Here is a 23,468-nt window from a genome sequence, read left to right as displayed (position 1 = left end):
CCTTCCAAGCAGCACCTGCATTTGGTCCTGCTCCAGTTTCTTCCTCCTCTCGTGGGTTTTGTAACCCCCTGCATCCGGAAAACCAACCTTCCACGGAATGGAGCCTGGCATGCCTCGTGTCCGTCCAGGGTGCTCGGGATTCCCAAGGGCCATTGTGAGCTCGTCCTTATCCCTGTTTGAAAGGAACGTCCCTCGCTGCGCTGCATCGATATAGTGTCGAAGGTTCTTGACTGGTATTTGCAGTTGCTCGTCCGTCCACTAACACTTCCCTGTTACAGGGTCCAAGGTTCCGCCAGCCCCGAAGAACCAAGTCCGGCAACGGTCTGGCCAGCGCATTGTCTCTGGTTCAATCTCTTTTTCAAGTAGATCATGCTCAGCCTTGGACCACTTAGGCCGGGCTTTGAGGTAGCCACCTGACCCCCGTGCGATGGTGAGGCTTCTTCTTCGCAGTATTTTTCTTGTTTGTCTCCAACATCTTCTTACTCTTTTCCGATGTCTTGTGGGCCACAAATGCGGGCTAGTGATCTTTGATCTTCTCATATTTGCCGATGAATTCTGGTGTCTTTTTTTCCTTGACAAACTGGTTCAGCTCTTTCCTCCACCTCCTCATTAGGCCTGCCATCTTCTTAAGAGCACAAGACTTGATTAATTGCTCTTTAACTATCTTCTCCGGATCCTCCTCTGGCGGTAGGGTGAAATTTGCCTTCAGCTCAGTCCAAAGATCTTCTTTCTGCATATCATTGACATAAGACACCTCAGCGTCTTCATCCTTAGCAGGCTTATACCATTGCTGGATGCTGATCGGGATCCTGTCCCTAACAAGAACCCCGCACTGAGCAGAAAATGCCTTCCTTGTCCGGATGAGTTCAATCGGTTCGCCGTCGGGCGCGGTTTCTATGATCTCAAACTTTTCATCCGAGCTCAACTTTTTCTTCGGGCCTCGTCTCCTTACCGAAGTTGTGCTCGATCCGGAGGGCTAGAAATTATAAGGAAGAAAGATGACAGTAATTAATATGTGTACATATACCAAAACAATGGATGCATCAATTAACTAGTCAGCATGGGCTTAAATAATATATATATACCTGGCCGGACTCGGTTCGGTGACCGGAGTAGTCAGCACGGTCTCCTTCGTCTTGTACCTCCATTGTGTCACCGGAGCCATCATGAACATAGTCCTCCTCTTGTACCGGCATTAATGGGTCGAAGCCACCATCATAAACATAGCCCTCTTCTTCATCTAGCTGATCAACGGTGTTGAGGAGAAATGACGCAACATCATCACTTGATCCATTTGCGACTATGTCCCCCAACATCGCTTCTGTTTCTTCGTCTCGAGAGTGCTCCATAGTTTCTGCAAATATTTACAACATGTCAATTATTATTCAAACATGGTACAAATGAATATATATATATATTGTGATTAGCAAGCTAGTTCCTTATTGGTGATATCTATTGGTAATATTAATTATTGTATAATATGCAAATGTTTGTATATTCATATGAACAATGCATTAGGCAAAACCTTTGTTTTTTTTCGAAATTTTCTATTTGAACATTTTTTTTAAACAAGCAATACTAAAAGAATGAGAGGAAAAAGGAAAATAAGAAGAGGAAGAAAGGAGAAAAAGAGGAGAGGAAGAAGAGGAGAAATAAATAAAAAGAGGAAAAAAGAAGAAAAAGAAGAGGAGAAGAAGATATAACCCCCTATAGAAAATTTCGAAAAAAAACAAAGGTTTTGCCTAATGCATTGTTCATATGAATATACAAACATTTGCATATTATACAATAATTAATATCACCAATAGATACAATAAATACAGAGCGACGAAGAGCCAATAGATACAAAAAATCTATGAACAGAAAAAAACATGAACAATAAATACACATATGAACAATAAATACATATATAAACAAAAACATGCTCTGAACAATTTTTGAACATTACATACACATAGCCACATACATACACATATACATTATATATATATATATATAAACAAAAAAATTAAACTAATAAAAATGAAAAAAAAAACAGAACCGCATATATATATATATATATATATATATATAGCCACATACATACACATATATATATACATTGGACAAACAAATTAAACTAATAAAAATGAAAAAAAACAGAGCCGGTGCGGCGCGGCGGCTCACAGCGGTGGCGGCGCGCGGGGGCGGGCGACGGCGACGGGGCAGGGGCTCGAGGCGCGGCGCGCGGGGGCGGGCGACGGCGACGGGGCAGCCTGGCGATGACGACTGCGGGCGCGGGCTCGGGGAGGACGGCGTGGGCTCGGGGAGGCCGGCGACAACGACGAGCGCGGGCGACGGCGACGGCGACGGCGGGGGCGGCGGGCGGCGTCGGGACAGCCTGGCGGCGTCGTCGGGGGGCAACTGGTGGCGATGAACTCTGCAAAACTGCGAAGTGCTACTTATATACAAGGAGCATTGGTCCCGGTTGGTGGCACAAACCGGGACTAGTGCACCCTTTAGTCCCGGTTGGTGCCACCAACCGGGACCAAAGGCCTCTTTTTTGGCAGCCCAAAGGGTGGGAAGCTGCGGCCTTTAGTCCCGGTTGGTGGCACCAACCGGGACCAATGCCCCCCCCCCTTTAGTCCCGGTTGGTGCCACCAACCGGGACCAAAGGCCCCTGTGCTGCCCGCATCGGGGCCAAAGTTTAGTCCCACCTCGCTAGTTGAGAGGGGCGCGCGGTGGTTTATAAGCCCCACTGCCGCACCCCTCTCGAACTCCTCTCTACTGCAGGCTTATGGGCCTACTTGCGACTGCTTTGCCTGATGGGCCTTATGGGCCTACTGCGGGCCTAAATCCTGGCCCATAGTAGGGTTTCAAGTCGTATTCAGGCCGTGGGGCCCAGTGGGGGGCATTTTTTTTGTTTTTTTGTTTTCTTTACTTATTGTTGCTATTTTATTTTTTTTCCAGTTTTTTTGTTTTGTTTTGTGCATTATTTATTTTCTTTTGTTTTTTTGCTTTATTTTTAATTCTTTTTGCTTTTAGTTTTAGGAAAATTATAAACTTTCCACTTTTTTGTTTTTTTGTTTTCTTTCTTGCTTTATTTATTTTATTTTGTTTCTACTTACAACAAAATACTTATTGTTGCTATTTTTAATTATTACGAGGGCCGAACCATAAGACATTAAAGCATTTTAAATGAACTCTGAAAAAGTTGAAAGTTGGCATGGTATCATAAATTGACCCACATATAGCATGTGCATGTACAAAACAGACAATGGTATCATACTCGTCAGTTACAAAGTTGGCATGGTATCATCATAATAGTTGCGGGAGAAAGTCTTCACTTTTTCTTCGCTTGTGTCATTTGCTTATTGCACCGTAACCATGGATAATCTTCATCGTTTATCAGGATGCTGGGGTCAGCCTTGACTTTAAAGGGATGAATTTCATGAAACTTTTCATAATCTTCAGACATGTCTGTCTTGTCCTCCACTCCCACGATGTCCCTTTTTCCTGAAAGAACTATGTGGCGCTTTGGCTCATTGTATGATGTATTCGCTTCCTTATCTTTTCTCTTTCTCGGTCTGGTAGACATGTCCTTCACATAGATAACCTGTGCCACATCATTGGCTAGGACGAACGGTTCGTCAGTGTACCCAAGATTTTTCAGATCCACTGTTGTCATTCCGTACTGTGGGTCTACCTGTACCCCGCCTCCTGACACATTGACCCATTTGCACTTAAACAAAGGGACCTTAAAATCATGTCCATAGTCAAGTTCCCATATGTCCACTATGTAACCATAATATGTGTCATTTCCCCTCTCGGTTGTTGCATCAAAGCGGACACCGCTGTTTTGGTTGGTGCTCTTTTGATCTTGGTCAATCGTGTAAAATGTATTCCCATTTATCTCGTATCCTTTCCAAATCAATACAGTCAAAGATGGTCCCCTGGATAACAAGTACAGCTCATCACAAACAGTGTTGTCACCTCTGATACGTGCTTCCAACCAACTGCTGAAAGTCCTGATGTGTTCACATGTAATCCAGTCGTCGCACTGCTCCGGGTGTTTGGAGCGCAGACTATTCTTGTGTTCATCGACATACGGGGTCACCAAGGTAGAGTTCTGTAGAACTGTGTAGTGTGCTTGAGACCAAGAATATCCATCCCTGCATATTATTGAGTCCCTTCCAAGCGTGCCTTTTCCAGTCAGTCTCCCCTCATACCGCGATTTAGGGAGACCTATCTTCTTAAGGCCAGGAATGAAGTCAACACAAAACCCGATGACATCCTCTGTTTGATGGCCCATGGAGATGCTTCCTTCTGGCCTAGCACGGTTACAGACATATTTCTTTAGGACTCCCATGAACCTCTCAAAGGGGTACATATTGTGTAGAAATACGGGGCCCAGAATGACAATCTCGTTAACTAGATGAACTAGGACGTGCGTCATGATATTGAAGAAGGATGGTGGGAACACCAGCTCGAAACTGACAAGACATTGCACCACATCACTCCTTAGCCTTGGTATGATTTATGGATCGATCACCTTTTGAGATATTGCATTGAGGAATGCACATAGCTTCACAATGGCTAATCGGATGTTTTCCGGTAGAAGCCCCCTCAATGCAACCGGAAGCAGTTGCGTCATAATCACGTGGCAGTCATGAGACTTTAGGTTCTGAAACTTTTTCTCTGCCATATTTATTATTCCTTTTATATTCGACGGGAAGCCAGTCGGGACCTTCATACTAAGCAGGCATTCAAAGAAGATTTTCTTCTCTTCTTTGGTAAGAGCATAGCTGGCAGGACCTTCATACTGCTTTGGAGGCATTGCCTTCTTTTTCGTGCAAACGTTGCAGGTCCTCCCGTGCCTCAGCTGTATCTTTTGTCTTCCCATACACGCCCAAGAAGCCTAGCAGGTTCACGCAAAGGTTCTTCGTCACGTGCATCACGTCGATCGAAGAGCGGACCTCTAGGTCTTTCCAGTAGGGTAGGTCCCAAAATATAGATTTCTTCTTCCACATGGGTGCGTGTCCCCCAGCGTCACTCGGAACAGCTAGTCCGCCGGGACCCTTTCCAAAGATTACGTGTAAATCATTGACCATAGCAAGTACGTGATCACCGGTACGCATGGCGGGCTTCTTCCGGTGATCTGCCTCGCCTTTGAAATGCTTGCCTTTCTTTCGACATTGATGGTTGGTCGGAAGAAAATCGACGATGGCCCAGGTACATATTATTCCTGCAGCTTGCCAGGTATATACTATCGGTGTCAAGTAAACAGTGCGTGCATGCGTGGTATCCTGTTTGTCTGTCCTGAAAGGTTACTAAGAGCGGGCCAATCGTTGACGGTCACGAACAGCAACGCCTTTAGGTTAAATTCCTCCTGTTTGTGCTCATCCCACGTACGTACACCGTTTCCATTCCACAGCTCTAAAAGTTCTTCAACTAATGGCCTTAGGTACACATCAATGTCATTGCCGGGTTGCTTAGGGCCTTGGATGAGAACTGGCATCATAATGAACTTCCGCTTCATGCACATCCAAGGAGGAAGATTATACATACATAGAGTGACGGGCCAGGTGTTGTGATTGCTGCTCTGCTCCCCGAAAGGATTAATTCCATCCGCGCTTAAAGCAAACCATACGTTTCTTGGCTCACTTGCAAACTCATCCCAGTACTTCCTCTCGATTTTTCTCCACTGCGACCCGTCAGCGGGTGCTCTCAATTTCCCGTCTTTCTTACGGTCCTCACTGTGCCATCGCATCAACTTGGCATGCTCTCCGTTTCTGAACAGACATTTCAACCGTGGTATTATAGGAGCATACCACATCACCTTCGCAGGAACCCTCTTCCTGGGGGGCTCGCCGTCAATATCACCAGGGTCATCTCGTCTGATCTTATACCGTAATGCACCGCATATCGGGCATGCGTTCAGATCCTTGTACGCACCGCAGTAGAGGATGCAGTCATTAGGGCATGCATGTATCTTCTGCACCTCCAATCCTAGAGGGCATACGACCTTCTTTGCTGCGTATGTACTGTCGGGCAATTCGTTATCCTTTCGAAGCTTCTTCTTCAATATTTTAAGTAGCTTCTCAAATCCTTTGTCAGGCACAGCATTCTCTGCCTTCCACTGCAGCAATTCCAGTACAGTACCCAGCTTTGTGTTGCCATCTTCACAATTGGGGTACAATCCTTTTTTTTGGTCCTCTAGCATGCGATCGAACTTCAGCTTCTCCTTTTGACTTTCGCATTGCGTCCTTGCATCGACAATGACCCGGCGGAGATCATCATCATCGGGCACATCGTCTGGTTCCTCTTGATCTTCAGCAGCTTCGCCCGTTGCAGCATCATCGTGCACATCGTCTGGTTCCTCTTGATCTTCAGGAGCATCACCGTATTCAGGGGGCACATAGTTGTCATCATACTCTTCTTCTTCGCCATCTTCCATCATAACCCCTATTTCTCCGTGCCTCGTCCAAACATTATAGTGTGGCATGAAACCCTTGTAAAGCAGGTGGGTGTGAGGATTTTCCGGTCAGAGTAAGACTTCGTATTCCCACATACAGGGCATGGACAACACATAAAACCATTCTGCTTGTTTGCCTCAGTCACTTCAAGAAAATCATGCACGCCCTTAATGTACTCGGAGGTGTGTCTTGAACCGTACATCCATTGCCGGTTCATCTGCGTGCATTATATAATTAAGTGACCAAATTAATAGAAGTTCATCATCACATTAAAACCAAAGTACATACATAGTTCTCATCTAACAACATAAAACTCTGCAGAGCATCTAAATTAATTAAACCATACACTGAAACTATGTAAAACATTTTAATGCGAAAACAAATGCGATCATAATCGCAACCAATGTCACAACTGATCCAACGGCATAATGATACCAAGCCTCGGTATGAATGGCATATTTTCTAATCTTTCTAATCTTCAAGCGCATTGCATCCATCTTGATCTTGTGATCATCGACGACATCCGCAACATGCAACTCCAATATCATCCTCTCCTCCTCAATTTTTCTAATTTTTTCCTTCAACAAATTGTTTTCTTCTTCAACTAAATTTAACCTCTCGACAATAGGGTCGGTTGGAATTTCCGGTTCAACAACCTCCTAGATAAATAAAATCTATGTCACGTTGGTCAGCATAATTGTCATAAACAATAAATGAACCAATAGTTATGAAAAGATAATATATACCACATCTGAATCATAGACAGGACGAGGGCCGACGGGGGCGGATACCAAAACCATCGCACTATATAAGATGCAATAATAAAAGTAAGAAAATTATACAAGTATCTATATAAACATACAAGTAAGAGTTTTTTTTCCTTTCAGAAAGAAGATAAGAACAAGAGGCTCACCACGGTGGTGCCGGCGACGCGGGCGATCGACGGCGGTGAAGACGGGGACGGGACGTGACGGACCTCTAAACCTAGACAAATATTGAGAAAAATGGAGCTTGGAGGTGGAGCTTGGAGAGGAGAAAGCTTAAGTAGTGTGGCTCGGGCATTCCATCGAACACCTCGTGTGCATAGGAGGTGAGCTAGAGCAACACAAAGCTCTCTCCTCGCCGGCCACGAAAAACGGAGCAGTGAGAGTGCTCTGCTCGCGGGGTATATATAGGCAACTAATTGGTCCCGGTTCATGGAATGAACCGGGACTAAAGGTGGTGGGCCAGGAGCAAGGCACATTGGTCCCGGTTCGTCCCCCCCAACCGGGACCAAAAGGTCCAGACGAACCGGGACCAATGGCCCATGTGGCCCGGCCGGTCCCTGGGGCTCAAGAACCGGGTCCAATGCCCCCATTGGTCCCGGTTCTGGGTTGAACCAGGACTAATGGGCTGGACCGGCCTGGACCATTGCCCCCTTTTCTACTAGTGTTGGGATTGCGGAAAAGCGGTGGCGACAACACTTGTGTGACTTGGATGGTGGTGCTGCACGCACCAGGTCTCGAGCTCCGGGGCGAAAGCATAGGTCAGACCCGGGTGGTTACACCTGGCAATGGCGATGTTTTTATGTCGTTACCTTGTTGAAGGCATTGCTCGGATTTGCTCGTACTGATTCTTCAGGGTGAAAACTTAGATTCTGGCATTTGTGGTTAGATCCGATGACGGCGGCGCTTGAGTGTCGCTTCCTTCGTGAATGCGTTACTGTTGAAGTTCCTCGTCATCATGTGGTGTCAATGGTTGGTGCGAATATGGTCTCAGTTGTAGTTTGTCCATCACTGATCTGATCGTTTTGAATTTTTTTCTCCTTTTTTCTCGCCCGCACATAGCTTTTGGTCTTATGACTTTGCTAGTTGCGGGTATGTTTCCGCGTGAGTGTGTTGGGTTGGCTGTGTGCATCCTAGTTATGCAGAGGCCGGGTGTGTGCTCATTGTATGTATCATCTTGATGCTCCATTTTGAGCCAATAAAGTCCACCCTTTGTCGAAAAAATTTGATTTCAGAAAAGATTATTTTTTGTTTTCCTTTAAAATTGCTAAAGAGGTAATATCACTGGTAGTCATAAAACTTGCATATGTTCACTTTAGTGCTAATAAAAAGTTGCAAAATACGATCAATCGAGTAGTCATATAACTTGCGGGCAGCGTGCAGTTACGGTTAAAAATCCCGTATGGATTCGTATGAGGTGTTAGCGTGGCACGGCCCGGCCCTGTTGTGTGTAGTCTGTTAACTGAACTTGACACTTGAACCTGTTAACTGAATGTGTGTGGTGTGTTAATTGAACTTGACACGGCCCGGCCGGCCCTATTGCCATAATCACTGAGTCGCCGAATACCCAGCCAATTACGTACGTGGTGCTGGTGAAGCTAGCCTAGGAAGAATCGATGGATCCACCTGGTTCTGGTTGCTTGCCTGCTCTGCTTGTTTCCAAGACATGTGCACCTCCTTGTGTACGTGGTGTGTCTTGGATCGGAAAGTCGTAATCGATCTTGACGTGAGTGCATCATCGGAAATTACTCTGACGAATCGAAGCCTTCGCCAACAAACTGAACAAGTGTGCACTACTTGTTAACTGAAACATTCATATTTGGGTTTACAGAACTACTCCAGTGTTGAAATATGAATGTTTTGTGCAACACTAGAGCACAAGAACTTGCTGGTGATAGTAGACAATGGTGAGACATGTGAGAAGATGTCAAGGACAACAAAGAGCCAGGTCCATGTCATTGCCAATGCTAGAGACTCAATTCCTACGACGAGAGTTGCAACAGCCATGTCAAGGGGCAGGGTGACAAGGAGTGCTGGTGGTGCTTCTTGTCCAGCACCACCAGAGTCAAGTGACAAGAGGTGGTAATGTTGCAAGGGGAGGCAATGCAAGAGGTGGAAGTGATGCTCCTAGAGGAGCAAGAACTATTTGGAGCTGATGGAGCCATAAAGGCAGGAACAACCACTTTTTCATACAGGGTGAAGAGGAGGTCCTTTTTAGCCAGAATGCACCAGAAGCTACCCAAAAATGCTCTCTATGATGAAGGTCGGCCTGGTGATTTGCATGACTTGTTATCTCTCTAGTTTAGATGACAATGCGATCAAGTTCATGAATGAACTTTTGGTCTGGCATAGTTCATGAATGAACTCTTTTCTCTCTAGTTTAGATGAACTGCTCCTATTGTTGGGGTTAAGAAGAACCAGATATGTCACTTTTGGTTTGGTTTTGTAACATGAAGCAGCTACATATGTCAGTGTTTAAATGTTGTCCAATTTATGATTGTGCAACATCTTAATGAAAAGCATAAAAACAGCAAAAATGTTGTCCAATTTACGATTGTGCAACATTTTAATGAAAAGCATAAAAACAGCAAAAATGTTGTCCAATTTATGATTGTGCAACATTTTAATGAAAAGCATAAAAACAGCAAAAAATGTTGTCCAATTTATGATTGTGCAACATTTTAATGAAAAGCATAAAAACAGCAAAAAATGTTGTCCAATCTGGGCCATAATGGTGCTTAGAAATATTTGAAACTTATACAGGAACTCAATCATAAGTGTGGGAGTAATCTGGAGAATTTTGACCTCATTTCGATGAGCCATTTCAGAGAAACTTCAAACAGCAGAGTTTTCAAAATTTTCAAAGTTGTCAGAAAAAATTGAAATTTCTACAGGAAATCAATGATAAGTGTGGGATTAATCTGTGAAAATTTGAGCTCATTTTTTGAGAGAATCTTCAAACTGGAAATTCAAACAGAAAATGTTATTAAACATTTCAAAGTTGTCAGAAAAACTAGAAATTTGCCATAACTCAGTCCTTTATTTCTGACAAGTCTGGGAAACTTTGAGCTGTTTTGACGAGCCATTTGGGCAAAAAAAAGTGAAATAACATGTCCTACTCCTGGGCTCGAACACATGCCATGCGGGAACAACCAGCGAGTACATAGCCACTGGCATAAGGTAAGGAACTCCCAACATCTGACGGTTTTGTGCCTACTGTATTATCTATTCAGCCGTCAAGTAGGCACTGTTTTGCGTGTTTTGTAAAAAGGGCACACGGTTCTTTGTCAAAATGGCACGCGTGTGGTGGCATCAGACACGTACGAGTTAATTGTACACAAGTACCACAATTGAGGCATTGAAAACAAATTGATACCAAGTTTGGTAATTTTTACGTCTCAGTATCAAGTCTGGGGCTAGTCGTTACAAAAAGGTCTAAACCGCGTATAAACACATATTGACGGGTATCTGACCTGCGGGGCACACCTGTCGGGTGCCGATGTGGCATGTTTTGTTGCAGAAAACCCCCTTGCTTTGTGGGGAAAAGGCTCCTATGAGAGACGCTCTAGGACAGGGACCTAAAGTGGGAGCCCGCCATGGCCCCCGCCCCGGCCGCCTCTGACTCCGTCTGCCGTTGGAGACCGGCGGCGCTGCACCTCTACCCCCTTTCCCCTTTCCCTTTGTCCTTGCCCAAGGTCATGTACAAAGTGCCCCTTGAGCGGGCGCGCCATGAGGCTGACGGCGAGCAGTGCGAGGAAGAGCATGAGCACGGGCACGACAAGCTTGAGCGAGACGCAGGCCTGCGACGGCACTTGTCTTGCGGAGTCGGCGGCCGGCGCCATCCTTGCGGAAGACGTCGCGGCCTACTGAGGGCGGCGAGCGGATCTTGAGGCGCGGCGAGCAACCTCGCATCACGCCATTGTACGTCAACCGCCGGCACCAAATTAGCTCGATTCCGAGCGCCCCCAGTCTCCTCCTCGACACCTCGGCTCCGCACGACCGCCACAAAGAGCCTGGACACCACCGCACCGACCGCCGCGACCTCAAGCTCGTCGCCCCCGTGAGCCGCGTTCCGATGGCTGCGGTAGCAGCCCGCGTCACATCAAGCTGGAGGCGGCGCGTCGAGCTGGAGCTACGGGAGGCCATCCATGGCGGCTTGGCGTCGGGCTCCGGCGAGGTAGGGTGCTGGGGCGTCGCGGTCAACGGGAAGGAGGCGGCTCGATGCCGGGACTCTGGCGTCGAGGGACGAAGGGGAAGGACAGATTCGAGGCTCTCCAGCGCGGATTGGCCGAGAAATAAGGTGGCGCGTCGGGCTGGAGCTACGGGAGGCCATCAATGGCGGCTTGCCGTCGGGCTCCTGTCCAAGGGGGAAGAGAGAGAGCTCCGGGTAAGAGAGAGAGAAGAAAAAATGGAAGGAGGAAGAGAAGGAGAGAGGTAGGGTGCGGGGACGGCTAGTCCTGTTCCCCGGTGGTGGTGCTCTGGTGGCCGGCCGGCGGCGAGGCGGGGAGGAGGCCGGGGCGGGGCGGGGCGGGGGTTACGGGAGGCGAAGTAGCTCAGGCTCGACGGGAGCCCCTCGATCCAGATCGGGCGCCGCCGCGCATGGGGTTTCTGCGGAAAATGCCACGTCGACACCCGACAGGCGGGCCCTGCTGGTCAGATACCCCGTCAATACGTGTTTATACGCGGTTTAGACCTTTTTGTAACGGCTAGCCCCAGACTGACACGTAAAAATTACCAAACTTGATACCAATGTGTTCCCAATGCCCCAATTGTGGTACTTTCGTGCAATTAACTCGACACGGACGGTGGACCAAGTATGCCACGCTTCACCTCGTACGAGTCCATGTGTGATTTCTGACCGTAACTACACGCGTTCGCAAGTTATATTACTGGATTGACGTATTTTTACAACTTTTATTTAGCACTAATAAAAACATCAACTTTTGTGACTAGCGGTGATCACTAACGGAGCTATGGCAAGGCTCAAAGGGCCGTGACCCGCCCAGTGCTGTAGCAAAACAAAGTTTTACATGCAGTTTTTCCCACAATAATGTATTGATTTTTATTTTGGTGGCATTGTTTGATCATCCGGCCCTCTGAACATTTTTTTTGATAGCTCCGCCACTGGCAGTGGTATTACCTCATTGCTAAATTATTTGACGCATATAGGGTGCGCGCACCCGAGAGCACAAAGGCATTCCCAGGTGTATCCCTATCTCTCCACAAGAGAATCATCAGAGCATGAACTATGGATGCATCACCACAGATATCCCATGACTCCACTTCGATAAAACAAATGAAAAATCCATGGTATTTGCACAACGAAAGCAACAAGAAATCCCCTCCCCCCTTGTTGGACCCCTCTTAGACATATATCAGTACTTTTCCATTTTCTCTATTTTTTTCTTATCTCATATCTTCAACATGCTCTCTTCTCCCCCTTGGACTAGCTATTTTTTTTCTGAATGAGGAGGGTGTATCCTCTACAAGATCCCGTCTCATCCCCGCAGGCAGTAGCTTTTTCATCAGCTAGGGAATCTAGGCTAATGTGGCAGCTAGGGCAGCAGTCCAGCGGGGCCCATTGGCCATGCCCTTGCTCTTTAGGTGATCGGTCTTTGGGGGTCGTTATGTGTGTCTGATGGCATAGATGTAGTCTACTTTTCGTTTTCATGTTTGTTTTCGTGTGTGTCGTTATGCAGGTGTGGTGAATGTTTGGCATAGGCTGATTTGATTTGGTTTTCGTGTGCCGTTTGTTCGAAGAGGTCTTCATGGTTTGATTGCGTTGAAGTCAAAGTCGTAGGCCACAACCTCGATGGTGTGCGCGTGTCATGTGGGTAGCCAGATTGTTGGGTGCCCTTTGTTATGACATGTTGTAACGGTTTCGGCCTGGTTTTTGGTAATTAACAGCGCAATTCTCCTCTACCTTTTTTTAATAAGTCAGACTCGAAGAAACCATGTTTTTAATAATGGTGACGGATTTATATATCCACCAGATGAAGATGAAACATACAAGTCATTTAAAGTTTAAAAATTATTTATACTTCCTCCTAGTTAGAATGAGGAGCAGACAAATCGTGCAAGATACAAACTTCCAAGAAAAAAAGAAGAGAAGGAGATAATAAAGGGAGAAGAAATAAGAGGGCAGGACCGTCTTTTCCGTCCCCCGTCCCCCTTCTTCCCTGCGAGCACACCCCGCAAGTAAAAAGTAGGGTTTTCTTCCGCCGCTCCCCCCAATCCATCCATCCACCCATCGATCCCCATCCGCCGCCGCCGCCGCCGCCGCCGCATTCCAGCCCCCACCCCCACCCCGGCCCCCGGTCTAGGCCCCGCGCGCCGCGCCGATGGGGCGCAAGAAGAACGTCGCCATCGACGACGACGAGTACTCCCTGCCGCAGGACGACGAGGCCGCGCCGCCGCCGCCCGCCGCCGCCCCGGAGAAGCCGCCGCCCAAGAAGGGCGGCAAGAAGGGCAAGAAGGGCGGCAAGTCCGCCGCGCACGACGACGACGACGACTACGAGCCCGCCGCCCCGCCCACGCCGCCGCCGGCGGGGGAGGACGAGGGGGACGAGCCGATCAACCTCGTCTTCACCGGCAAGAAGAAGAAGAAGAAGGGCGGCGCGGGCGGGATGAGCGCCTTCGACGCCCTCGCGGCCGCCGAGGACCAGGACCAGGGCGAGGACGAGCCCCCCGCCTCCGCCGCCGCATCCGAGCTCGAGGCCGGTAGGTCTGAGGCCAGCGGCGATCTCGACGACGTCGACCTCGATTTCGACTTCAGCAAGTCCAAGAAGAAAAAGAAGAAGGGCAAGGGAGCTCGCCCGTCCGCCGAGGAGGAGGAGGAGGAGGCTGCTGCTGCTGCTGCGGTGGCGCCCCCAGCTGCTGCCGAGGAGGAGGAGGAGCAGGAGGCTGCGGCCATGGTCGCCAAGAAGCCCCAGAAGAAGAAGAAAAAGAAGGGTGGGTTTACCGTGGACGATGAGGACATCGACAAGCTCCTGGCCGAGATGGAGGATCCTCCCCAACCCGCAAAGGAGGCTGAGCCGGAGGAGGCTAAAGGTGGGGATTCTCTGGCTGCCCCAGATGCCGATGATGCCGGCGGAAAGAAATCGAAGAAGAAGAAAAAGAAGGGAGGGTTTACTGTCGACGATGAGGACATTGACAAGCTCCTTGCAGAGATTGAGGACCGGCCTGCTGCCGCTGAGGAGCCTGAGCCCAAGGTAGGCAAGGCAGAGGATACTGTGCCTGCTGCTGCTGCTGCTGCTGCCACCAGTGTGGATGATGCTGAAGGGAAGAAATCGAAGAAGAAAAAGAAGAAGAGCGGAAGGACAGCACAGGAAGAGGAGGATCTGGACAAGCTTCTTGCTGAGCTCGGTGAAGGACCGGCACCGGCACCGGAGAAGGAGAAACCATCCCAGGCACTGCCTTCCGCTTCAGCAGTGAAGGAGGACGCTGAAACTGTGGAGGATGGTAATGCAGAGCAGAAGGCCGGGGAAGGAGAAGTAGAGTCCGCTGCTGCCAAGAAGAAAAAGAAGAAGAAAGAAAAAGAGAAGGAGAAGAAGGCAGCAGCAAAGGGGACAGAGGCTAAGAAGGAGGAGGAGGAAAAGGAGCCAGAGGCGCCTAAAGGCAAGGTTGACATGAAGAAGCTCCCTAAGCATGTCCGGGAGATGCAGGAGCTTCTTGCGAAGAGGCAGAAAGAGGAGGAGCGGAGGAAGAAAGAGGAGGAAGAACGTTTGAGGAAAGAGGAAGAGGAGCGTTTGAGGAAAGAGGAGGAGGAGAAGAAGGCAGAGGAAGCAAAGAGGAGGAAGAAGGAGAGGGAGAAGGAGAAGCTGCTCAAGAAGAAGCAGGAGGGTAAGCTTTTAACAGGGAAGCAGAAGGAGGAGGCCAAGCGGTTAGAAGCCATGAGGAGGCAATTCCTTGGTGAGAGTGAAGTTCCAGTAGCTGATGGGGCTGCCCCTGAGATTAAGAAGAGGCCAAAGTATGATAGCAAGAAGAAAAAAGCTCAAACAAAGGCTTCAGAGGCTCAGAAGGCAGCTGAAGAACAACAGCAAGAGGTAAATGAAGCCAACATTGACGAGGAAGAGTATGTCATGGTGGACCAGGAATCTCAGTCTCCGGTGGCAGAATCTGAGACAAAAACAGAACCCGACCAAGAGGTGGAAGAGGCAAAACAAGAAGAGGAGGAGGAAGATGAAGATGACTGGGATGCAAAGAGCTGGGATGATATCGATGTGGGTTTGTCGAAGACAAGTGCTTTCGAGGAGGAAGAGGAGAAGGAGGACAAGCCTGTTGCCACGAAGCAGGAAATTTCTAAACCGCAACCTGCAGTGCCTGCTGTAAAAATTGTTGCTCCGCCTGTTGACAACTCTAAAAAGAGTGAAACTGAAAATGTGCGTGCCAACAATGGAGTTGCTAAAAAGAAAGGGAAGAAAGGATCTTCTAAAGATGACGATGCTGACAATGCTAGCGACCTCCGTTCACCAATCTGTTGCATCCTTGGTCATGTCGATACTGGAAAGACAAAGCTGCTGGACTGTATTAGACGAACTAATGTACAAGAAGGAGAAGCTGGCGGTATTACTCAACAGATTGGAGCTACATACTTCCCAACTGAGAATATTAGAGAGAGAACAAGGGAATTGAAGGCTGATGCTACTCTCAAGGTTCCAGGCCTGCTTGTTATTGATACCCCTGGTCACGAGTCCTTCAGTAATCTGCGTTCTAGAGGTTCAAGTTTGTGCGACATTGCTATTTTGGTTGTCGACATTATGCATGGGCTTGAACCCCAGACAATTGAATCCCTGAATCTCTTGAAAAGTCGAGATGCAGTATTTATCGTTGCTTTGAACAAGGTACCATTCTTTGGATTTTTGCCCCTTTGACCTTAGGCTTCTTGCTGTTCTGCCATTTACTTGTTTGTTTCTTATCACTGTATGAAGGTTGATCGTCTTTATGGTTGGAAGACCTGCCCCAATGCTCCTATCGGGAAAGCCTTGAGACAACAAAATGATGATGTCAAGTTGGAGTTCAATACAAGGCTTACTGATGTACGTGGACATTATTGCTTTCTCCTTTTCTTTTTATTATGGAAAGAACTACTAGTTGGTGATGTTCTAATCACATGTATGTGCTTTGTCCAACAGATTGTGACACAATTCAAGATGCAAGGTGTGAATACTGCTTTGTACTACAAGAACAAAGAGATGGAAGATACATTTAACATTGTGCCTACCAGTGCAGTAAGGTATGGTCAACCATTAATCTTTTTGGTTCATTCATTCAGATATCTGGCAGCAAGTACGATATTACTAGCATCTTTTCCTTAACACATAATGCACTTCTCCCTGCAGTGGTGAAGGCATTCCTGATCTGCTTCTACTATTGGTGCAATGGGCGCAAAAGACGATGGAAGAAAAGCTTACTTTTGTTGATGAAGTCCAGGTACTGTGCATATATGAGTTTACAAGTCATCACTATAGAAGAATGCACTTGTATGATCTTATCTTTTTCTGTTTAAGTGTACTGTGCATAAATATACTTGCTGTTTTAGAAGAATGCAGTCTTACGATCTTATCTTATTGTGTGTCAGTGTACTGTCCTGGAAGTCAAGGTTATCGAAGGTCATGGCACTACAGTTGATGTTGTGCTGGTCAATGGTATGCTCCATGAAGGAGATCAAATAGTCGTGTGTGGTATGCAGGTAAGAATCACTTTTTTGTGTAATTGTAATTGCTGTAGCAAATACATCAGCAGCACATGAAGATTCATTATGTTCTCGTTGTATATCTATTTAGGGACCCATTGTGACAACCATCAGAGCTTTGTTAACACCACACCCGATGAAGGAGCTTCGAGTCAAGGTGTGTGGCTCATTATACTGTGCCTTCATTTAATTTCTTATTTTACATCCAAGATATTGCTGTTCAACTAGGCTGCCACCTTGAAGATTCATTCTCTTTTGGTGCTTTGATGACTGGGGACCTATTTATAGTTTTGATCAAAACATTTACATACTGGGAGGTTTATATTATGCATACTTTGTTCAAAAGATTTATGTTCTCATGTCATTTTGTGCCTATGTGAAAATAACAAATTAATGTCATGCTAACTCTACGAAGAAAGCTTAAGGGCATGCTTGGTTTGCAGCAATACTTTGCCAAATGTTAGGCAGACATGTGTGGCGAGTGTTTGGATGCAGCAGTCACAGGTGGCATGCCACACTTTCTTAGTCAGTCACCCCACTAGTCATAGACTCAGTTTCCAGCCAACTTTTGCCACAAGTGTGCTGACCAATTTGTCCGAGGGCAACCAAACATATCCTGAATATTTTCCACCTGCCGCCTTCTCTTTCTCTGTTAAGTTCGTTATGGGTTGAGTTTCTTCACTTCAATCAATGCCACTCACCAGCATGAATTTTCCCCTTCTTTATATTAATGTATTTCAATGAAAGGTAGTAGTTATATCTGTATTTCTTCATAGGCACCACCATGCTTACGCCTTATGAGGACACTTGAACACTTGCATATTATGATTCATTGCTTTCTTTTGCACTAAGATGATTTGAGCCTTGGTTTACCTTTTAAGTTTTAGTTGACTAATTCATTTTAACACAATTTCAGGGCACGTACCTTCACCATAAGAAGATCAGAGCTGCACAAGGAATTAAAATATCAGCTCAGGTGGGTTCATTAAATTTTTGGCACTTCAGAGTGTAAGTATCAGCCCACTTCTGAAAAATAACGAGTGTTCTCTGTCAGGGTCTCGAACATGCAATTGCTGGGACTGCTCTCTATGCTTTACGACCTGATGCAGATATAGAGGACCTGAAGGATGCTGTAATGGAAGAGATGTCAAGGGTTAGGAACCGGATCGATAAGAGTGGCGAGGGTGTCTATGTGCAAGCATCTACGCTTGGGTCATTGGAAGCTCTGACCGAGTTCTTGAAGAGCCCTGCTGTGAATATCCCCTTCTGTGATTTCAGCATAGGCCCAGTGCACAAGAAAGATGTTATGAAGGCTAGTGTTATGCTTGAGAGGAAGAAGGAATATGCAACTATCTTGGCGTTTGATGTCAAAGTGATGCCTGATGCCCGTGATCTTGCAGAAGAGTCTGGCGTGAAGATCTTCGTGGCAGATATAATATACCACCTTTTTGACCAATTTACAGCATACATTAAGAACATAAGGGAAGAGAAGAAGAAGGACAGTGCCGAAGAAGCTGTTTTCCCCTGTGTTCTTAAGATCATGCCGAACTGTGTCTTCAACAAGAAGGATCCAATTGTTTTGGGTGTCGATATCCTTGAAGGGATAGCCAAGGTATTTTGTTCGATCAGTGAAAATTTATATTTTCTCAATCCATTTTTACTGGGTTGTTTAGCTGAGAAGTTAACTTTCTATAATACCCAGCATTCTTAACTGGCCTAGATGAACAAATGCCAGTAGTCTCACCATCTAGAAAATTAGAAACTGTCATATGTGTCCGTAGACATGAATGTTATGTTATGTTATTTTTTCTCATACATCATGCTGTTTTTGAGCTTTGACGTCCTTCTCAAGCTGTTTTTCTAGAATACTTGCTAGTTGAGAATTAACCACCTAGATGACCAAATACCTCATAATCTAGAAAGTGTCTTAAGACTTGAATATTATCATTGAGTGGTCTTTCCCCTGTCATGTAGGTGGGAACGCCTCTGTGCATACCCTCGAAAGAATTTATTGATATTGGGAAGATTGCCTCCATTGAAATTAATCACAAGCAAGTCGATACGGCCACAAAAGGACAAAAGGTGGCTATAAAGGTATGTATTAACCCATGTTATTTTTTTGAACCTGTCTGTATTATCCTGTGTGTGTTACTCTGCTCTTTTTTGTTCTTGTTAGATTTATATATCAGGTTTTGTCTGACATATGTTGTTGTTTCCTGGGTGGGTGGTGAGCAGATCATTGGGAGCAACTCTGATGAGCAGCAGAAGAGCTTCGGCAGGCACTTTGAGATGGAGGACGAGCTGGTCAGCCACATCACAAGGCGGTCCATCGACCTTCTCAAAGAAAACTACAGGGCAAGTCAAGCGTTTCTTTCTTGTTTGTTTGCATGTGCATTGATTGGTTCACCCTGTTGTGTGCCCATATACTCTGAGTTAGTGATATTTTGTTGACTGGTGACCAACAGGATGACTTGACGATGGACGACTGGAAACTTGTGATGAAGCTGAAGAAGATACTGAGCATTCCATGAGCCTGTTGACAAAAAAAAGAGCCGGCGCGACCCCATCAGCGAAGAGCCCCCCGAAGCCACCTCGGGTCGGCACGAGACACAGAGAGTGCGTGCATAAATTGGCGAGGGCGGTAGTTCTTTTTGTTGCGCCATTCCACAGACACGGTGTTTCAATTTTGATGACGATGATGATACGGTTGGTTGGTCGGAGAGATGATGCGCCTATAACTTTATTGCAAGTAATAACAGCAGATTTACTTACCTTTGGGAGGGAGAGGGAACCGCGCTTTTCTTTTTGGTTTTGATTGATGGTGTTTTGTTGCACTGTGTTAACCTGATTTGGTGTGATTGAGGCTATGCATATTCCCGCACCTAGATTATAGGTAGAGTACTGGTTGGAATCGTTTCAACAAGGTGGCATAAAGAAGCAGGGTACCGAAAATACAAGTTATATAGTTTACTTTCTTGTCATCTTGTCTGAAGAAACTCCACAGGCTTTCTATCTAGGCAAACATCAGACAAGTTCAGAGTAAATTACAAAAAACCATCACATTTGTGGACCCTAAATCAAAAAGGCAGCCGGTATTGTGCTGACAGTCGGTTGATAAGCAGCTTGCGTTTGACGCGAAACCTGACATGGCACAAGGAAGGCGGACGGAGGAGTGGTGTTTGGCATTTCGTCCAAGAGCTAGCAGGCCAGTTGGGGCGCGCGCGCGTGCATAGACGGTGGGAGCTTGCCGTGCTCCGGCTTGATGAGCACTCCCTGAGGGTCCGTGTATAGCCAGCCTGTACTACGGATCAACCGGAGGAGAGGAGCCTTCCTGCCCCGACTCCGACGATGGTACCGCCTTGCCGACGGGGATGGAGGTCGCGGCTGCCTCCGGGCTTGAGCAGGCGGAGGATGGCCATGGCGCTGGCCGGAGATGGAAGACGTGGACGAGCGGCGAAGCGAAACAACGAGGCGGCTGCTGGCAGTGGCAGGGAGGTCTCAGCCGGAGGAGCTAAGGGGGTTGTGGGAAGGAAGGAGGAGAGTGACGCGCCTGCGCTGCCAGCGATCGAGCGTGGTCACCGTGATGGTAACTAGCATAGCAGTTGGGGCGCCACCCAGTGACGCCGCTTAGGAGAAAGCTGGACGGTGCCAGGTGGGAGGTGCCCCTTGGGCTGCCTCTTTTCTTTTGAGGTCAGTGCCTCGCCCCGCTTAGGATCATCGGAGGTTCATTATTAGCCTTGCCACGCTGATGCATGGCTCCGGGTGTTCTCCTCAGAGCCCGAGGTGGTGAATTCGCCATTTTTTTAGGCCCTCCCTCCCTCTTTCCCCTCCACCGGGTTATTATGTAAATCACCGTGTGCAAACTCTCGCCCTCTCAGCTGTTGTTCAATACAAAAAACGAAAATTCAGGTTGGGGGGGGGGGGGGGGGGGGGGGGGGGAAGGGGGTTGACCTTCAATTTTTTTATTAGCCTTGCCTCGCCCCGCTTCTCCTTCTCTTGCTACTGCCCGCTTCTCCTTCTCCTTCTCACGCTTTTCCCCAATCCTCTGATGAGCGATGACCAGCAGCTCTACACTCTCCATCCTCAAATGCTTCATTGCGCCAATACACATCGGCAGCTGGGCAGTGCGTTGCCGGGATCCTAGGCGCTGCACTGGGAGTGGGAGGCGGCCCAGTGCTTCTCGTGGCGTCCATCTTCCCCGGCGACCCTGTTCTGGTTGCCGGGGTGGCGCTTGCCCTCTTGTGCGTCCCTCCACAGTTCGGCGCGCATTCGCACCGGCTGCGTCCGCACTGTGCTGCGGATGCGCGCTGAGAGCGGCCTTCTGGTGTCAGAGCGGGGCGTTTGCAGAGCAAGAGGGTACGTTTAGTGGCAAGGTAGCAAGTGAGGGGATAGGTACAATTAACAAGTGCCGTCGGGGCCGCCTCCACTCCTCCCACGGTCATTCGTTCTCCCCTCCTCCTCTCCGCGTCCTCATCACCGCCACCGGTGCCGCCTCCCTCTCCTTCTCCTCCCGCGGTGCCACTCCCCCGCGACCTCATCGCCACTTTCCGGTCCCCGTTCCTCTCCAAACCCCCCGCCCTCGCCGACGCCGCCACATGGGATGGGACTACGACCCGGAATCATCCTTCCCCTCCATCGCGGAGGAGCACCACAGCCATATCAGTCGGTAGGTTGCTTGTGAGTTTGTTTTTTGCATCTGTCAAAGCCCTTGTTTGCTCAGATTTGCTATGCAAAGACTGTTGTGAGCTAGTATGTAACATGGTAGTCCTTAAAACCCTGGTGATCTCTGTCTGTGGCAGCTACTCTCCGGTTGCCGTCGAGCGCTGTTAAACAGTCTTTGCGTTGGTTTTGCCTTCGCTTTAATAAAAGTTGGGGCGGGGGGAAACCCCTTTCAGTTCAAAAAAAAGATTTGCTATGCAAATCCTGATCTAATGTTCCTTGCATGCATGCAGTGTCTCAGATCTGCTATGCGCACCTGGCTGCTGCTCAGGTGGCACCGTTCATGAAGTTTGACGAGATCTCTGAGACGCGGGGCGCACTGGAGGATAGGGCTCCTGTCAAATCCAAGGCAGTAGCTCACTTCGATCCAAAAATATGTTTGTCGGAGGGTAATTGTTTTCTGGTTCTTGTGTGAGCTCGAAGTTGTTTTTTTCCTATTGCTTGTCTGATCTCGAAATTGTTTCAGGGAGTGCCTGGTTGACTTCTACATCAGTTCTGGAAAAAGAAAGCCAGATCAGATCATTATTTTCAGGTTAGGCATTCTTCAGTAGTCAGTACACTCTTGAGTCTTGAGAAACCCAATGGTTTTTTAGCACGATGTTGATCTCTCTATCTTTAATATAATATAGGGATGGTGTAAGCGAGAGACAGTTCAACCAGGTGCTAAACATTGGGTTGGATCAAATAATCGATGTGACTTTCATCAGTACTTCTGCATTTGTATGGTTCTTGGGTGAAAATAAAATCGGTCCCCAGCTTCCACTGCTCTTAGTTAAGCAAAATAGGCAAAAACCAGTGGCAGAAACAAATTCCCCCCCTCAATTGAACTGAACAAGTGACCTGTTTTGTATAAAAGAAAATGTTGCCCTCCACTAGATCCATTGATATCTAGAAAGTGCGGTCTGTCTACAGCCATGTGTATTGAATGATACCAGATACCTTTTTGAACTTATAACCAGCTTATTTTTTAAATGTAGTACATTAACTGATTTAGGTTGATCATAGTCTACCTACTTTCAGTTCAACAGAAAAGAAGTCTCTGTTTTTGTAAGAAATTTTCCATTTGATCAATTGTCATCTAGCAAGTACAGTGTTTGACAACACACTAGTGCAGAACCGGGCAATAGCACCGGTTCGTAAGGCCCTTTAGTGCCGGTTCCATAACCGGCACTAAAGTGTGGGCACTAAAGGCCCCCCCCCCCCCCTTTAGTACCGGTTCAGCATGAACCGGTGGTAAAGGGCAACCACGTGGCACGAGCCAGCTCCGGGGGGCTGGAGCCCTTTAGTACCGGTTGGTAATACCGACCGGTACTATAAGGTTTGGGGTTTTTTTAGTTTTATGATTTTTTTTCATTTAATTTTGTGTTTCCATTTTAATTTTTTTTCGTTTGCTGGTATTTTTCGATACTACACATTGTACACGTTATGCACACACACACACACACACACACACACACACACACACACATATATATATATATATATATATATATATATATATATAATTTCTAGTAGAACCAATCATGCATATATATATCATCAATGTCTCACAAACCACCATATTAATTAATTCACACATACACAAATGTATAGCTAGCTATATACAATTTCTCCTACATATGCATGTTGCCTTTGGAGCCAGTGGCATTAGCCTAATTGGTGCCTTTGGAGCACGATGACAATTGGAAGTGGTTTTCATGGGGACGGTAGCGGGTAATAGTATTCTCCCTTCGGATTTATGACCTGGTCGAGCAAAAATCCCGCTATTTCCTCTTGAAGTGCTTCTACGCGCTCCGTTTCTAGGAGCTTCTCCCGCACCTCTCTGAACTGTTAAGA

At 47.2% G+C, this 23,468-nt stretch overlaps 1 protein-coding gene across 1 annotated transcript; it reads left to right on the top strand.

Annotated features, from left to right (window-relative positions):
* Window positions 1–13,389: 13,389 nt before the first annotated feature.
* Window positions 13,390–19,684, top strand: LOC123149685 (eukaryotic translation initiation factor 5B). Its single transcript, XM_044569397.1, has 11 exons — window positions 13,390–16,062; window positions 16,150–16,257; window positions 16,354–16,454; window positions 16,561–16,651; window positions 16,800–16,910; window positions 17,005–17,070; window positions 17,830–17,889; window positions 17,968–18,525; window positions 18,888–19,007; window positions 19,149–19,268; window positions 19,379–19,684. The coding sequence occupies exons 1-11, from the start codon at window positions 13,561–13,563 to the stop codon at window positions 19,442–19,444; spliced, it is 3,903 nt and encodes a 1,300-aa protein (XP_044425332.1). The 5' UTR covers window positions 13,390–13,560; the 3' UTR covers window positions 19,445–19,684.
* The last annotated feature ends 3,784 nt before the right edge of the window (window positions 19,685–23,468 follow it).

The sequence above is a fragment of the Triticum aestivum genome, chromosome 1B (genome assembly GCF_018294505.1).
Source record: "Triticum aestivum cultivar Chinese Spring chromosome 1B, IWGSC CS RefSeq v2.1, whole genome shotgun sequence".
Lineage (NCBI taxonomy): Eukaryota > Viridiplantae > Streptophyta > Magnoliopsida > Poales > Poaceae > Triticum > Triticum aestivum.
This window is presented reverse-complemented; position numbering and strand designations above follow the sequence as displayed.

Coding starts and splice junctions, on each gene's coding strand:
- LOC123149685 (XM_044569397.1), top strand. CDS start 13,561: ATGGGGCGCAAGAAGAACGTCGCCATCGACGACGACGAGTACTCCCTG. Junction 17,890..17,967: donor GAATTAAAATATCAGCTCAG/GTGGGTTCATTA, acceptor GTTCTCTGTCAG/GGTCTCGAACATGCAATTGC. Junction 18,526..18,887: donor TCCTTGAAGGGATAGCCAAG/GTATTTTGTTCG, acceptor CCTGTCATGTAG/GTGGGAACGCCTCTGTGCAT.